The sequence below is a fragment of the Onychostruthus taczanowskii genome, unplaced genomic scaffold, assembly GCF_017590055.1.
Source record: "Onychostruthus taczanowskii isolate IOZ18803 unplaced genomic scaffold, ASM1759005v1 scaffold15, whole genome shotgun sequence".
Taxonomy (NCBI): domain Eukaryota; kingdom Metazoa; phylum Chordata; class Aves; order Passeriformes; family Passeridae; genus Onychostruthus; species Onychostruthus taczanowskii.
The window spans coordinates 9,099,891-9,116,353 of NW_024498685.1; the positions used below are offsets into that span (position 1 = coordinate 9,099,891).

Genomic DNA, 16,463 nt, shown 5'->3' on the forward strand with positions numbered 1-16,463 from the left:
TTTCCTTCATGCCTCAATTATTCTTTCCTCCCCTGTTCCCTTATCTCATAATTCCTCTTCAGATAAGGGAGCAATGCAACCTGCTTCTAATGAGAGGGACACCAGCCAGGGGGCATTTAGTTAATGGAGCCAGCTTACTAAATTCCTCAAGGTGATTAGAGACCTGCACAAATTAAGGAGCCTCTGTGACTCTCCAGGGAAGGGAGCAGGCTGCTGGCCCTGCACTCAGATCTCCAGATCTCACTGGTAATGGAGGGAGAGTGTATCCCTCCAGCCACAGCAAGGAGCAGTTCAGGTCCCTGCAACCTTGACTTCCCTGGCAGCAGCCAGCATCAGCCACCTTGCAGTGGCCAGAACCAGATCAGGCCATTGATGTGTTCTGTGTCAGAGCGTGGGCTCTGGAGTGCTGGGCCCAGCTGGAGTCTGGGGTCTTCTCCAGCTGCAGGGCCTTGCAGGCAGGGCTGCCTCCCTGATGAGCAGCTGCTGGCCAAGAGCCAGCAGGATGTCAGGGACAAGGCTGCTGCTGTGCCCAGGGATGACTCTGAGCATTTGCTGCTCCCCTCTCCCACAGCACTGGGCGATACAGGCCCTGTGTGGCATCTCCAGCTTCCCTGAGGCTTTGCCTTGTGTCTCTGATGCCCTCCCTAGAGATATCCCAAAGCACATAAATCTGGAGAGTGCCAGCTGTGGTGTGCAGTGAGCCTTTACCAGATTAGAGGTGCAGCTGGTGAGGTGCATGCTGTGGCCTGGACACTTTTCTCTGTGGCTGTATAAGGCAGAATTTCCAGCCCTTGCTGCAGCACTGTGTGTACCCAGAGGGTCAGCAGATCCCCCTGGCTGCAAACAGAGGCCAGTGGTTCACCAGTACCAGCTGCAGGAGGTGGAGAGGGATCCATGGAGACAGCTCTGTACAGAGCTGCTTGCTGTCCTCCTAACCACCGACTGAAATTTCTCTCAGCCTGGGGATTAAGTTTTTCTGTGACTCTGCCCAAATTAATTACCCTGGGTCTATAATCCCCTTGTGCCCTTCCCACAGCATCTCTAATAACTTAATTGCAGCCTGATTCCTGGGGCGAGGGAGACCAGGTTGCTTCACACAGGTCAGGGAGGAGGGCTTTGTTTGAATGGAGAGGCATATTCGTGTGTGAAAAACATAATTAACAGGGTTGCAGAGTGAGCTGGCAGCCAGCATTGCCAAAAAAGGACAGGTTTCAGTTTTCCTCTCTCAGTTTCAGGATATGAGATAGGGAGCTTAAATCTTCAGCCTTGGATAATGTGGTAGGAAAGTGTGCTCATTGGAAATCCCAAATTGAAGTTTTGCTCTGGCACCTGGGGGAAAGGAGGGTTCACCCTTGTTCCTGGTTCCTCAAGATGCCTGTGCACATGATGGTTGTTATTCTTACTGTCACTTCCAGGCACCAGAGCAGTCTTCCAGCTCCCAGCACCACACACTGCCTGCTCAGGCTGGAGAGATGAGGGGTGTTTTGATTCATTAATTCAGAACCTTGCCTGGCTATCATCAGGGCAGACCTGTGCTGCAGGGTGTGAGTGTCACCATTTGACACTGCTGTAGGTATGGGGAGGACTGTCAGAAAAGTGACTGAAAGGTTAGCCAGGCTGTTCTCATTTACCTCTGCAAAAGTATCTGCTCAGCTCAGAGAGGACAAAGGTCTGGGCAATGCTGGGGTGCATTTAGAATGTCCTTTCCTCCTTCATGTCTGCACAGCCTCAGGACTTCTTCTGTCTGCAGGGAGGTGTGAGGGATGCCCAGGAGCACAGCCCCTTGCAGGCAACACCTGTACAGTTGCACAAGTGCTGCACAAAACCAAATGATTTGGTAGCAGGACAACACTCCATTGTGCTGGAGTGTTGTCCTGCTACCAAACCTGCCCAAAGTGGAAGCATCCTTTCCTGGGAGGACTGAAAGACAAAAGCTATTGCTGCTCACTCTGTCTCTGCTGATGTCCCTGCCTTGTCTGCTCGTGCCCATCCAGACAGGGGGCTGTCTTGCTGACTTGTCTTGATGGATTCCCACAAGTGCCCAGCACAGCAGAGCGTGCAGCCAAGCCCAGCTGCTGGCTGCTGAATGTCACCCAGCCAGGGGAGCTGGGCCAGGCAGGAGGAGGGGCTGCAGCCACTCTGAGGAGACAGAAGAGTCTTACAAGCTCAGGAGTTTCTAGTTGGCAGCACAATGTCGCCTTTCTTCTGTGGCTCAGGCCCTCTCTGTGCCCTGTTTATCGTTCCCTGGGCTGTGTGCAGCTATGCAGCTGATTTGCCTCTGTGATGCCAAATCTGCCCAGGATAAAATTAGGGAAGCTTCTCTTCTCCATCCTGCTCCAGTTACAGGGCAGGAGGTCGTGTCTCTTCTGCTGCAATTCTCTCAGCTTTGCTGCTTGCCCAGATCTTTCTTCCCAGGTTTCCTTGCTCAGCAGGAGCCCCTGGGTGTGTGGTGCCACCCCCCAGATAGTTCTGACATGATAGAGTTTGGGCTAGGAAGAGGTCTGGGTTGTCTGTGTTCCTGGTCCTCCTCTATGGTCAGTTCTTCTAGCAGGGGGTGATAATCTAACATTTCTCACTGGAAGGAAGCAGAAATACCAAAGTCTTTTACTGCAGTGCTAGGACTGCAGACAGACATTTTTCCAGCATGCTCAGTGAGGAGGGTCAGGTTGGGGCTCAGGCCAGCCACGCTCCCACAGCCCTGGAGGGGCACAGCTGCATCAGTGCCAAGCAAGAGCCTAGCTGTCCCCTCCCTGCCCTTCTAAGGATTCAGCTCTCCCTTGCTGGGACAGCACTGTCACTGTGCCCATGACACTGTGCTCAGAGGGTGTCAGCCTGCCTGGCCTCCCTAGGGAGAAGAGCTCAGAGTGGTGTGCTCCAGGGCACACTGTCAGTGTGCCGTGTGCTCCAGGACACTGTCACTGTGCTGTGCTCCAGGGCACACTGTCACTGTGCCTGTTCTGGTGCCCTTGGTGTGTGACCTGTGCCTGTTCTGGGCCTGAGCTGGGATCATGCACTGCTGCTATTTCAGCAGGGTGATAAGCAACTGTGGAAAGGTGTTGGGACAGGGAGAAACCCCAAGGACAGGAGAAGCCCTCTAAATGGGAAGGCCACATAAAACCATCTCCTTTGAATACTCCTGGCTTCTATCCCTGGTTCTGGCCAAATCAGTCTATCCAGAATTTTCAAAGCAGATGTTTTTAAGGGGAGAAGGGGAACTTGTTGCTTGCCAGGTCCTAAATTTCTGTTTGCAAAACAGGGCTAGGTAGGAAGTCAAACAGAGGCCAAGCTGGGAAGTCAAATGCAGTATAACCGTGTTTTAGAATCATGTTCTAAAAGTCATATTTCAGAAAATCCATTGACATTTTTGTGCACACGAATTAGGAATGGTGGTGATGTTGCTCTATAACTGCAATCTGCAAAAGCCCCAGGCAGGAGATTTTTGCAGCATGTTGCATGAGAGGATACTCATATAGCAAACAGAAGAATTTCTCAGCTGCCTGTAATGGGCAGCTGTGAATTGAGTTGGAGGGACAGAGCTGATAGAGTTTCAAAGCAGCTGCTCTGCTGATGACTCGTGGGGGCCTAAAATTAAAGCCTAACTCAGTTTTCAATCCCAGAGCATCACTTTGGGCAGCCAGCACTTATCTGTCAATAATGTTCTTTTTTTCCCTTTAAGAGGAAACAGAAACTAAGTTAAGCTGCTGTAACTCAGCAGAAAATTTGTTGATTTAGAAAATATTTTGAAATCACATGCAAGAAATACTTATTATTTACCAGTTAATTATTTCTAGTAGCTGTGAGTGCAGGAAAGCAAGGTGATCTCATTAACTCCTGCCAGAATCTCCTCTCTGGAGGCTTTGAAAAGACTTTGTAGGTAGGAGTGTTGGGCTAGAAATCTCAGGAATTATATTTATAAGTATTGATGGCGTACCTAGTATACAGTGCTGTCTGCCTAATTTTTTATTAGGCTGCCCTCTCTCTAATACTGCCAAACTGCAGTGAAGTTTTGTATTGCAGTGGGACTGGTCCAAGTTTTACTCTGCAAACACTTGAGAAAGTATAGCCAGTCTTTTGGGATTTGCCTCACAAATATCTGGGTTTGCGTTTGGGCTGCCCCATGTCAAAGCCAGCCCGGCTTCCTTGCAGTCCTGAGCTTTGAGATCATCCCCGGGGTCTGTCTTTGGCAGGGGTGAGCTGCAGTGCCGGCCTGTCCACTGTGTGGGAGTGTTGTGCTATGTTTCATAGAGCTCTGAGCCTCCTGTCTGCCGTGTGCAAGCAACTCTCAAAAAAAAAAAAACCAAAAATATCCAAAAAACCAGCATCACTTGTGGGTAGCAGCAGACTTCCATAGGACTCAGCTTCTGGCAGTGATTCTCTGTGGGAGCCCAGCCTGTTCCTCTCACTTCATGTTCCCCACGAAGCAGCAGTTGTCATTATTTGATTTGGCTGAGAAAAGCAGTGTAAGACCCTTGGGTGTGAACCTGGATTTGGCCAAGGGGCACGGGACTGCACAGCAATTAAATTCCAATTCAGTGTTTGTCACGCTTGCAGTGATTTATTTGTATCTCAAGTTCCTGCAGAGTCCCAGGTTTCTTTTGGCTGCCTCCATCACCCTGAGCCCTCTGTCTGTCTCCACTCTTGGTTCTGTGCATTGCTCTGAGGAATTCCATCCACTTTGATTCACTGGTTTTCCTCTTGTCTGGTGGGCAGAATCCAGGCTGATGGATGTCAGCAGAGGAGGGAGGAGGAGGAGATACTAGTGAGGGGCATCATGGGCTTGCAGATATCCATCAAGCCCTGGCAGTGGGAACACCAGTGAGAGAGGGCTGACCAGAGTCCACTCCAGAGCAGCAGTGGTTGTGAATGTGCTTTGCCTGGCACACAGAAGTGGTTTTCACATGCATGACTAAAGTCCACAGCTTGCAAGGAGCATTACTGCTGTGGAGCCAAATCTGCTTCACAGCCTTCCTTCAAGCCACAGTTTATTTCAAAACACACCCCAACCCACTATCCTGGGAAAAATAACTCAGTGAGGAAGTTTCTCTGGCAGAAGTGCACAGAGAGGTTGGACCCTCCTCCACTGTGCTGCTTCAGGCCTGCTAGAGCCTCCCCAGCAAAAACTAAGAATTTGCTGCCATCTGTAGACATTTGGGTGCTGTTCAGGCTGTTTCCCCAGCCCTGCTCCCACAGCCCTTATATAGGCAAGGCAGCCACGGCAAAACCTCCCCAGTCCCAAGGCAACCTATTCCTTTCTTCAGCGTTTTGCCATCTAAGGTAGCTTGTACTGTCTCCAGCTTATTTATTCTTCACTGCTGGATGCCAGTCCTGCAAGGAGAGTTTCAGTATCCAGCTCCACTTGTTGCAGGGAGAAAGCCTGGATTTTACTGGGGAACAGACAGCAATTCCCTTCTGAATGGCTCTGACAGAAATAAAATCTGTCCTTTGAGGAGTGTGTTGCTGAAGTCCCACAGTGGCCAGCAAGCTTTTCCCAGCCCAGCTGTGCTCCAGGTCTCAGCTGGACAGTGGCAGCCTCTCCTGATGGGGCTGGCTGAATAGCAGGGACCTGTACTCACACTGCACACCCTCCTGTGCTGCCCAGGCTGAACCCCCACTTCCCTCAGTGTTCCTGTGTCTCTGCAGACACATGGAGGCTGTGCTGCCCACTGAGCTGCCTGTGCTGCTGTTCCCAGCTCTGCCAGGCCTCCATCTCCCTTCCCCACCATCTTCCATCAGCTTTACCTCTAGGACATGCTTTGAGAAGATGATCTGTCGTCTCCCCTCCTTAGGGTGTCCCCTCTTCCTCAGGTCAGGAAAATAGCCCTGAGATGGTGAGGGAATCCAAAACACCTTCTTGCAGAACATAAGATGTTACATCATGGAGAGCTGTTGCCACCCTGCAGCGTGTTCTACACCACAGCCTCAGAGCATAGCCCTCTGGTGAAACACCTCCTTGATGGAGCAGATCCCAGCCATGGAACTGAGACGTCCCAAGCATTAGCACAGTTCCAAGTGCCATTCAGCTGTGTGTGCCAACCCCACATCTTCATCAGATGAGCAGCAGTGCTCTGGATCCATGTCTCCTGCAGGCCAGTCCATCATAGCAAAGGAATCTTCCTTCACTCTCCCAAGCACTCCAGGGGCCATGGCCAATGCTGTCAGAGAGAGGAGGGACACAGGGGCTGAATGCAGCAGTTCATGGTGCCCCCCTTCTGCCTTCTAGTTCCAGGGCCAGGCCAACCTGCACGTGTTTGAGGACTGGTGTGGCAGCTCCATCGAGCAGCTCAGGAGAAACCTCCACTTCCCTCTCTTCCCTCACGTGAGTAAGACCATGACATGCACTGTCCTGCACTTCCCAGCTCAGCTTCCCAGGTGGATCACCCTGTTCCCTTCCCGTCCTGCCCCTACCTCCCTGTCTGACCTGCTTTTTGTTGAAATCCGCCACCTCCCTTGTGGTATTCACGTTCTCTGGAAAAATCCCTTCGCCCAGGATTTTTCTCCTGGGAAGCTGAGAAGCCTCAGAGAAAAAGGAAACAATTCTTATCTCATTTGCTTCTCCTGTGTTGTGCTCACATGTGGAGTGTGTTTGGAGATTGTTTACCCACAGGTGATTCATTGGATTCTGGTATGCATTGTTTTCACTCTTTGGCCAACCAGTGCCAAGCTGTATCGGGACTCTGGAAAGAGTCACGAGTTTTCATTATTATCTTTTTAGCATTCACTAAGTACCCATTCTGTATTCTTTAGTATAGTTTAGTATAGAATTATTTAATATAATATAGTATTATAAAGTAATAAACTAGCCTTCTGAGAACATGGAGTCAGGTTCATCATTTCTCCCTGCCACGAGGGTTCCTGCCAATACAATACTCACTCTCAACCACCTCCTCTGTCCTGCTGAGGGAGCAGGAAGCTTTCAGAAGGGTCAAGGGTAGCAGCTCTTCTGCTGCACAGGGAGGGTCATTTCACACATGCTGGCCTGCCAGGGCTCAGACACAGGCTGAAGGAGCCCTGTATTTGGTGCTGTCCTTCCAAGTGGCTCGGGAATGCCATATCCTGTCCCCACCATCTCAGTGCATCCCCCATGCAGCTTCTCCCTTCTCAACAGTACCTGCTCCATCTCATTTCTTACTTGGTTGGCTCTTTCATTCTGCCTCCATCCTCCTCTCAGAGAAAACCCTCTTCCCACCTGTCCCAGGATTTTTGATTCTTGCCTTCTTCCTGTTACATCTAAAATTATTTTTATGAATTTTTTCTTCTTCCATTTCAGACAAGAACTACGCTGAAGAAGTTGGCTGTGTCCCCAAAATGGACCAACTATGGTCTCCGGATATTTGGTTACCTGCATCCTTTCACTGATGGTGAGGGTTCTGATTGCCTTCACTCATGTCTCTTGTCACCTTCCCCTCCCTCCCTCCCCTCCTGGTGCTGAACCACTGGTGCCCTCACCCTGGCAAGCCCAACACCAGGTCCCTCTTGTGGGTGGAGTGTGTGACTGGCCATGGCCTTGGCGTGGCTGGAAACACATCTGCCTCCTCCCTGGTGAGGAAAAGCACAGGAGAAAGCAGATGGGAAATGCTAGATAATAAACAATACTGTTGTGAATTCACAGCCCCATGGTGGTTATGTGGCCACGAACAATCCCTAAGCTTTGCCTCCCTCCCTCACATAGCCAGGACTGTCCATGACATCAGTGATGTCCCTTCTGCTCCCCGGGTGCCTGAATGCCATCTGACAGCAGCTGACATCTGTGTCCCCCAGCTGCATGCCTCTGCTGGCACTCACCCTCTGTCACGGGCCCTGGCCTGCAGCTGCCATCCCCGTGACCTGGGACAAAGAGGGAACCTCAAGCACCTCTGTTTCCCTCTGTGGCTCCACATGCACATTCCTCCACCCAAACACTGCATCTCACACAAAATTTTGCTCTGTAAGCAAAAGGGATGTCAGGGGAGGCTTTGCATAGACTTCTTAGCTTTCCAGGTTAGATGTCAGCTGAAGCCAGTGCAGGAGGGTCACTTTACTGACATCTGTAAAGTTTTCAGTCACAGCAGAGTTACCAGAGAGGTTCAAAGGCACGAAGGTGATCATTTCAAAAGGGAAAGATGGTCTCACCAGGAGAAAGGGTGAAAACAGCATTTTAGAGGAGAAGGATCTGTTCTGTGCACAAGCCCTTACCCCAAAGCCTTACTTACTCCCTCCATCTCTTGACAGGGGAGTTTCAGTTTGCCATTGCTGCAGATGACAATGCTGAGTTCTGGCTGAGTCCAGATGAAAAGCCCTCTGGTCTCCAGCTGCTGGCCAGCGTAGGCAAGGTACAGTGCATGCTGCATGGCTTCTCCCATCAAGGCTTTAATGTTTCTGTGGGAACAGAGACCTTCCTGACTTACTGCTTCCTTGGACTACCCAGGTTTCTTTCCCTACCCAACTACAGACAGCATCAGCACAGGTGCCAGATGGGGTATGACATGTGATATCTTAAGCCACTTACCTCTTGGTAGGGCTGTTGGGAGTCCCTCATTCACAATTAAGGGGCTTAAATCTGTCCGCAGGTGATGGATTTCGCAGATGACTTACCAGGAGGAATTGGAGGGAAGAGGGAGTTAAATTTTCCTTTTTTATCATTGTCAGTGCAGTAAAAGGGAAGAAACTCATCTTAACTAGAGCCATCTTCTGTCCCTTCACAGACGGGGAAGGAGTGGACCGCACCAGGAGAGTTTGGGAAATTTCACAGCCAGAAGTCAAACATGGTGAGGTGAGTGGGCAAAGTCCCTCAGTCCCAGCCACCTCTGCACATGACCAGGAAATCACAAGGATAAGGGAAAAGCACTCAGGCTTGCCCTGAAGAGTTTCGCAATACAGAGAAAGGGATTACTCTGGGGTATTGCCAAAGCTTTGCAATTTACTGCAGGAATGCAACACTGAATTTTTCTTCCCTGCAGCAATCAACCACCAGCACATCCAGGCTCCCCTATATGAACTGTGTCCTAAGCTTCCTGCCTTGGAACTGGCCAGATTTCCTAGAGGTCAAAACCCAGCAGATGACACTGAGAGGGAGTTATTCAGAATTAACTGAGAAGGGTCTGGAGTGCTCCAGGGCCATAAGTGAAGCTACCTATCTCACTGTCAGGATCTGGATATTCTTGGCAGCACTAACCCCGCCTACCCTGAGAATTAGGTTGTTTCAGGGGTGTGGTTGCTCTCTACTCATTGTCTGCTGACAAGCTAAGAAATGTTCCTTAATGTCCCTGGTGACAGACACCTTGTTCTTGGCAGGTTGTCAGCGGAGGGCAGGTACTACTTTGAGGTGCTGCACAAGCAGGATGACAGAGGAACAGACCATGTGGAAGTAGCAGTGAGTCTGTGGAAATGGTGGTCCTGTATATGTGTCCCCACAGAGCTCAGGAATGATGTTTGTAACCATTTCCCTCCTTTCCCTGGCCTCAGCTCCTCATTGCATGAGATGTAGCTAATCCCTTCCAGAGCCCTTACCTACTTCTGTGTGAGATAGTCCTGGCCATGTGTCAGGACCCCTTCCTCTGCTTACTTGGGATAGGTCTGTCCTCTCTGGGTTCTGTTGCAGCTTTTTGACCTTTCCTGGCTTGGATGTGTCCTGGGGAATCTCTGCTCATTCCCAGTCTTTTGCTGCTGGCTAAATTGTAATTGCTGCTGGTCCTGGTAGGGGTAGTATGTTCCTTTTGTTCAAGCTTGATTAACTCCATGGACACTTAATTTCAATATGTTTCTCTGTTCCAGTGGAGATTGAATGATCCAGAAGCGAAGTTCAAAGTCATTGACTCCCAATATCTCTCCCTTTTTGCTAGTAAGTATCTTCATCACAAGTTTTCCCAAGCACCTCCCCATTCTTCCTAAATGTATCAGCATCCAGTGTTTCACCATGAATCATTGTCTAGCCAGGCAAATACCAGGCATACAGATCATTGGGAGAAAAAGGTGGAGACAGATCAGGAGAGACTTCTGGACAAGAGTGTGACTCATTATCGAACGTAGGAGAATCAGAAGTAAGATTGGAACATTTTTTCAGAGAAGTCTAGAGGTAGTGAAGAAGGGCAGAGAGGAGAGTCTGCAAAGGTGAGAATTGTTGTAGATTGAGAGTATCACAGGATGGAGATTGCTTGCTGAGAGCCAGGGGGAACATGAGTCCCAACACTTGGGAGCTGTGGGGGTGTGCTGCCAGCTGGACACAACCAGGGAGAAGGCGCTGCTCTAGCACTTCACATTTCACTCTGGGTCCTGAACACAACAGGATACACTGGAGATGATGGGGGATGCTGCTTTCTTCTGTCCCAGCCTCAAGTCTCTTTGAGTTGGTGTTGGATTGCTTCAAACACATCAGTCCAGTTACCTGTTTTGTAAACCCTTCTTAGCACATCAAGTGATGGTATTATCAGTTAAGAAGTTCCTTAGTCCTGTTTACCCTTACCCAGCTTTGTCGCATCACTTTCCTCTGCCAGCATTCCCCCTTTCCATATCTATTGCTGTTGCCTTCCAACATTTCTGGGCTTTTTTTCATACCAGCCCTTTTGTGCATGGAAGACTCCCTGATGTTGTCAAGGCATCTGTTTGCTGTGTCTTGGATTACAACCTGCTGCTGGATTTTCTGAAACATCCCATGTGGCTAGGACTAGGCTTTCCATTCGGTCTTCCATCTTCATCCTTCTTCCTTCTGCTCTTTTGTTCTTACTAATTGCCTGTAGAATAGAAGACATTCCAGAAGATCCCTTCATGATTGGGTGCAATGCTGCAGTCTCATTTTTATCTGTTGCCTTCTGTCCATAGTTTTTTCCCTTGTTCATATTAGCCTTTGGCTGTATTACATGACATCCCATTCTTTCTGAGGTCCCACATAGTTCAGTACCCCAAAGTTACACACCAGTGTCCTTGGCAGGATATTGCTTTTCCTTCACTGATATTTATTCAGTTCCCCTCATTTTTATAGTAAGATTCATGGAGAGATGAAGTCCTGTGAACAGCAGTAACCAAGGAAAAATGTAACCAATACCCAGTCTTGAGTTTGAGCTTCCTGTTGTTCTTGGCTTGCTGTGGGGCTTCATTCCCTTTCTGGAGTAACATCCTCCTCAACTACTGAAGGTCCTTCCTTTGCTCCTCAGGTTTCTCCTCCCATTCATCTCTCTTCATCTCCTTTGAAAAGAAACTTAATACTAATAATACAGAGGTGTCCAGTAGTTCCTGCCAGCATGGAGCCTGTTCAACACACTAGTGATGGTGTATTCAAGGCAGGAGGTAATTTTTGTCCACTCCTCATCACTGTGTGTGTTTGCTTTCAGTGAAAGCCATGTTCCCACCCCACAGCTCCTCTGTCTCCAGATTTCTGGGTCAGAGCCTTTCCTTTGCCTGTGCCAGAGACAGCATTAGTACCATGGATGCAATGCCTTTTGGAAAGGGCTGACACTGGAGAGAGGTGTTTTTCTGGACAAGGAACAATTAGCCCCTGTCTCCCCCTTGTGTTCTCTCTCTGGTCTCTAGACGAGACGCTTCTGAAGATGGATGAGGTTGGGCACATCCCGCAGACGCTGGCCACTCGCAGGAGCTGGGCTGCTGACGGTGCTGGCAGCAGGGTACACCCAGCTGACATGTTGAAGCCTGACCCCCGGGACACTCTTTATGAAGGTGAGACTTGGAGAGCAGCTGAGGAAGTAACTGCAGCCCGTGCAGGAGCACAGCTGGGAAGGATTGTCCTCCTACACTGCAGTTATCCAGGCCATGCTGTTTTATTCCTGGTGCAAAAGAGAGGGGCAGCTACAGTAGGAGACACTGTAAGAGACAAAGCACAGACTAAAGCCCGCTCCTCTTTCTTGGCATCCAGCTCAAACAACATCCCCAAGCATATTTTTGTGTGAGCATCTTAAAGGAATGTAAAGAGCTGAGCTGTGCAAGAAGGTTTGTTTAATCCATTCCTTAATATTTCACGTGGATAAATAGAACCCAGGCACAGAAGTAGCTAAGTTGGTGTGTGGCTGCAGCAGGGCTCCTCCTGCAGCCCTTGCCTGTGTGTTCCTTCTCTGCAGTGCCTCTGCTCAGCAAGTCTCGTGTGCGCCGGGCCCTGCCGGACTGCCCCTACAAGCCCAGCTACCTGGTCAATGGATTTCCTCTGCAGCGCTACCAGGGGCTCCAGTTCGTAAGTTGGATTTCTCTAACCTGCTGCTTGCCCAGGGATACACAAGGAGGAAGAAGAGATCCCTGACCTTGCCTTTGCAGGGAGTCTCACAATGGTTGAGGGTTTCCTTCTCCATGGCGGGGGCTGTAGTATGTGTGGATTGCTAAAGCCACGGACATCTCTTCAGGAGGACTTGGCCACCTCTCTCCCAGTTAGTTCTCAATGTTGTAGGACTTAAGCTCACAGTTAGAGAGGTGGACAGATGCTGAGGGGGAGGGTAAAAGGCACGTGCATACATACATGTATCCTAGCATGCTTCCGTCTGTCTTCCATTCTCACAGCCTGCTCCTGGACAGGGAAAGAGTGAGCAACTCCTGCTCCCTCCAAAAAGGGCTGGTTATCCTGCAGCTGTGTCTGGGTCACCTTGTGGCTGATGTCTGGCATTTATGAGGGTTTCACTTCATCTTTCTCTCTTCTTCACAGGTTCATTTATCCTTTGTTTACCCAAATGATTACAGCCGCCTGAGCCACATGGAGAAAGACAACAAATGCTTCTACCAGGAAAACCCTTATTATTTGGAAAGGTAGCATGCTGTAAATTTGGGGGTACTAGCAGGTTCGGGAGAAGCTTGAAGGCTGGAATTGGTGTGGAATTTCTTGCTCACTTCTGTAGGACTTTTTAAAATTCTTTAAGATCTCCTAAGTCTTGCAAAACATTAAAGCATTTATAGTTTCTTTTGATAACTTAAGTGAAAATATGTTTGGGTCTCAAGGGGAAACTACCAGCACTTTTCTTGCACTGTTAGCCCAGTAGCTGAGTCAGAGCATGTTTGTTCTCTTACATCAGGAGTGTATTCCCAGCAAGCTTGGCCTGCAAGTGGCTGGAGCCTCCTGATAGCTGTCACTGTGAAAGCCAAACTATGCTCACCACCAGGCCTATCTGGGGGAAGAAATGCATGTAACTCATCTTCGCTATTGCCCAGATCCCAGTGGTGGCCCCACAAGGGAGCTGCTACTTGCATGCTCTCTACTGCAACAATCAGACACCTTGTGCAAGGACTCCCAGCCATTCCAGGAGGACTTTTTTGCAGGATAAAAAGGGTCACTTTCCCAGTAAGATAGCTGATTATGGCCTCCCTCTGCTCAGGACCGTCTTCCTTCTTCCAGGAAAGGGCAATGTAACATTCATCAAACTTGTGTTTTACTCTTCTCTCTGCAGATTTGGATTTTACAAGTACATGAAAATGGATCGGCCAGAGAAGAGCCTGGACTCTGGAGACAAGACAGAGCAACCAGGTAGGGGCCCTTATGTCAGAACCCAGAGAATCCTTTTGTCTGTCACTTTTGTGTGTGGTCCTGCAGCACCAGCTGAAGGAAGCTGTTGACTTTCCATACCAAGGAAATCTCAGCCTTTCCCTGCCAGATTGCTGTGTCTGGGAGGAGGTTTTTGCTGCCACTTTTAGTTCCTTTAAGGGCAGGTTGGGAGCTCACCAGAGAGCTGCAGTAGACAACATGACAAGTCTCAGGCCCACAGCTTAGCTGAGGTGCAATTCTAGCAAAACAGCTAAGGGCAAAGCCAGACAGCTCCACAGCCTTTGGCAGTGGTGGGTGATGGGTGCTGAGGAGGCTGGTGGCAGCAAGAGCATGGCATATGTGGGAGAGCATCCCTGTCCCTCTGAGCAGGAGAGACAACACAGAGGAGGCGAGGAGTTGCTGCCCCCCTGCCTGGTGGGTGCCTGGGCAGGGAAGGCACAGTGGGAGGATGCCAGAGGTGTAACTTTGATTCATCCTGCAGACTCCCAGGAGGGGAACCTGGATGACCTGCAGTACGAGGAGCAGGATGTGGAGAGCACCAGTGCCCCTGAGCTCGCTGGCACAGGGAGGGCAGGGCCAGCAGGCAAGGCTCCCAGCAGCGTGTTGGGCAGTGACAATATCCACGAGGACTATTCCCTCCGGGAGCACCGCCGGCTCCTCTCGGTCATGGGTGATGATGCAGGAGAGGAGATACGGAGGAGGAGGACAAAAAGGTTTGGTATCAAATCAGCCATGCTGGCCTCTACCAACCAAAATCTCAGCCTGACTGGCCTAGAGGGAAGCCCAGTAACGAAGAGACCCCGTTTAAAAGCTGGTGTCAAAGACAATTCCAGGAGTCCTCCACAGCATGCCAGGGCTATCCAGGGAAGAGTGCCTCTCAGAAGGACAATCCCTCCTTCTAGGTCTGTGTCTGAAAGGCAGCAGTCTCTTGGCCACCCCAGGGACTCAGGGGTCACAATTCCCTACAGGGTAGGACCTCGAGGAGACCTCAGCACCACAAAGGACAGGCTGCAGCCAGCAGGCACCGTAGCAGCTGGGAAAGGAGGCCCAGTCTTTGGCAAAGCCAGGAGGCAGGCAGTGAGTGCTGCCAGCCCCAGCAAGCAGCCCAGGCTGCCTCAGTGGCTGAGCCAGGTGCAGTCCTACGTTGCTGAGCAGAAGGTGGCCAACAATGGGGATGTGGGTGAGGGAGAGGCACAGGTGGCATCTCCTTTGAAGGGCAAGTCTGGAGGAGCAGCAGAGGAAGAAGAGGTGGATGGGGAGCCAGAGGAAGAAGATGAGGAGGATTTTGATTACGTACCAGTGTTTGACCAGGCAGTCAACTGGGAGCAGACCTTCAGCATGAGCAACCTGGACTTCCATATGCTGCGCACAGACTGGATTGACCTGAAGTGCAACACCTCGGGAAATTTGCTGCTAAGAGAAAGGGAGGCCCTGGAAGTTACACGTGTCTTCCTGAGGAAGCTCAACCAAAGGAGTAAAGGGTAAGGTGCAGGGAGAAAACCAAGGGGCACTGTCCCAGAGCTGGTTTACCATGCTGCTTGGGGAATACCTGTTATGTGAGTAACTGGTGAGAATCGGAGGATGAACTAGATGTAGTAAATAAGATTTCAGGCGAGGAATCTGTGTAAAACACTGGACTTTAGGCACATTTCTTCTTCCTGAGAAATGGTACCAGCATTTGCTGGTACTCTTTTGATACATGATCTTGGTATGGTTCTTTTTCTTCTCAAGACTTACTATCCCTTCTGGCAAACAGACACACTTCCTCTAGCCTCCATAAGCTAAACAATCTAACTCCTGACCCTTCTGTTGGGTTGGCCTTAATTTTTATAATTTTTTTACCAGTCTTTTCTGGTTTCAGTTGGTGTTAATCTTCCTATACATAAGTGACCAATATCCTGGATGTTTTATGGAATGCATGTTACTAGCTTCTAATCCCTGCTGGAAGTAGGCTACATATTAAGATCACATTTGCTTTTTCAGGGTCACACCAGTCACATCCAGGTGTAACTGACCAGTACACACAAGATTTTCTCGTGTTTTTTAACTCACAAGCATTTGTTTTATAGCAGAAACTCTTGTTATGATCTGAAAGGGCATTTCATCCAGTTTTGGCCATTCTGAATCTACAGCTGCTGCCAGTTTTTACTATATGATTGCTCAGCCCAAACATGCTCCTTGTGCCAAAATCATTGTAGGTGGTGTTGAATACACTCACTATTACCAGCCCTACACAATCATTCAGACACACTTGTTATTTTCTGTGTCACCTTTATTTCATTTCTCTTGCCAAATATTTTCTCTTGGCTGGAATCCCACATCTAATCCCACATGCTTGTGGATTTAGGAGAAACAGGTGCTAAACATTCCCATGGAACTTTAGAAGCGGTGCAGCGAAGCAGGGGGGAGCTGGGGACAGAAAGGTTTGCGCTGGCCCGAAGGAAGGAGCCCGGCAGAGCTGCAGGGCTGGGGGAGGGATAGGGGCTGGATGTGCCCACTCCAGCTGTGTGTCCTGCAGGCGCTTCCAGCTGCAGCGCATCGTGAACGTGGAGAAGCGGCAGGACCGCATGCGGGGCAGCCGCTACCTGCTGGAGCTGGAGCTGCTGGAGCAGGGCCAGCGGCGCGTCTGCCTCTCCGAGTACGTCTTCGCGCGGGGCTGGCAGGGCAGCAGCAGCCACGAGGAGGACGAGAGGAGGATGAGGAACCTGGTGTGGGGCCGCCGGCGGCGCCTGATGGCTGCAGCAAACGAGCCAGAGCTGTGCTGGCCCCAGGGGTTTTCCTGGAACCACCAGGCCGTGGTGCACTTCGTGGTGCCAGGTAGGGGGATCTGCCTCCCCAGGACATCAAGGGCTGGCACGGTGGGTGGTTCCCATGAGGGCAGTCCTGGACAGTGGGTCTGAGCCAGTCTCAGCCATCTGACTTGGGTCACTTTCAATTTCTGTTGTCTCCAAGTTAAATACGCTCAAAAATACGGTAGGGCCCAAGCAGCCGTGGCTTGTAATCTCAGAGAAAGCCC

General features: G+C 50.2%; 1 protein-coding gene across 2 annotated transcripts in view; it reads left to right on the forward strand.

Annotated features, from left to right (window-relative positions):
• The window catches only part of B4GALNT3 (beta-1,4-N-acetyl-galactosaminyltransferase 3), a 63,718-nt gene that overhangs the window by 40,082 nt on the left and 7,173 nt on the right, over positions 1-16,463 (forward strand). For both annotated transcript variants that reach the window (XM_041398601.1, XM_041398602.1), the window contains exons 4-15: positions 6,221-6,316; positions 7,268-7,358; positions 8,209-8,309; positions 8,682-8,749; positions 9,271-9,349; positions 9,751-9,817; positions 11,503-11,646; positions 12,045-12,154; positions 12,617-12,717; positions 13,353-13,429; positions 13,929-14,928; positions 15,966-16,264. In XM_041398601.1, coding sequence (XP_041254535.1) covers positions 6,221-6,316; positions 7,268-7,358; positions 8,209-8,309; positions 8,682-8,749; positions 9,271-9,349; positions 9,751-9,817; positions 11,503-11,646; positions 12,045-12,154; positions 12,617-12,717; positions 13,353-13,429; positions 13,929-14,928; positions 15,966-16,264 — 2,233 coding nt within the window. The remainder of the gene's footprint in view (positions 1-6,220; positions 6,317-7,267; positions 7,359-8,208; positions 8,310-8,681; positions 8,750-9,270; positions 9,350-9,750; positions 9,818-11,502; positions 11,647-12,044; positions 12,155-12,616; positions 12,718-13,352; positions 13,430-13,928; positions 14,929-15,965; positions 16,265-16,463) is intronic.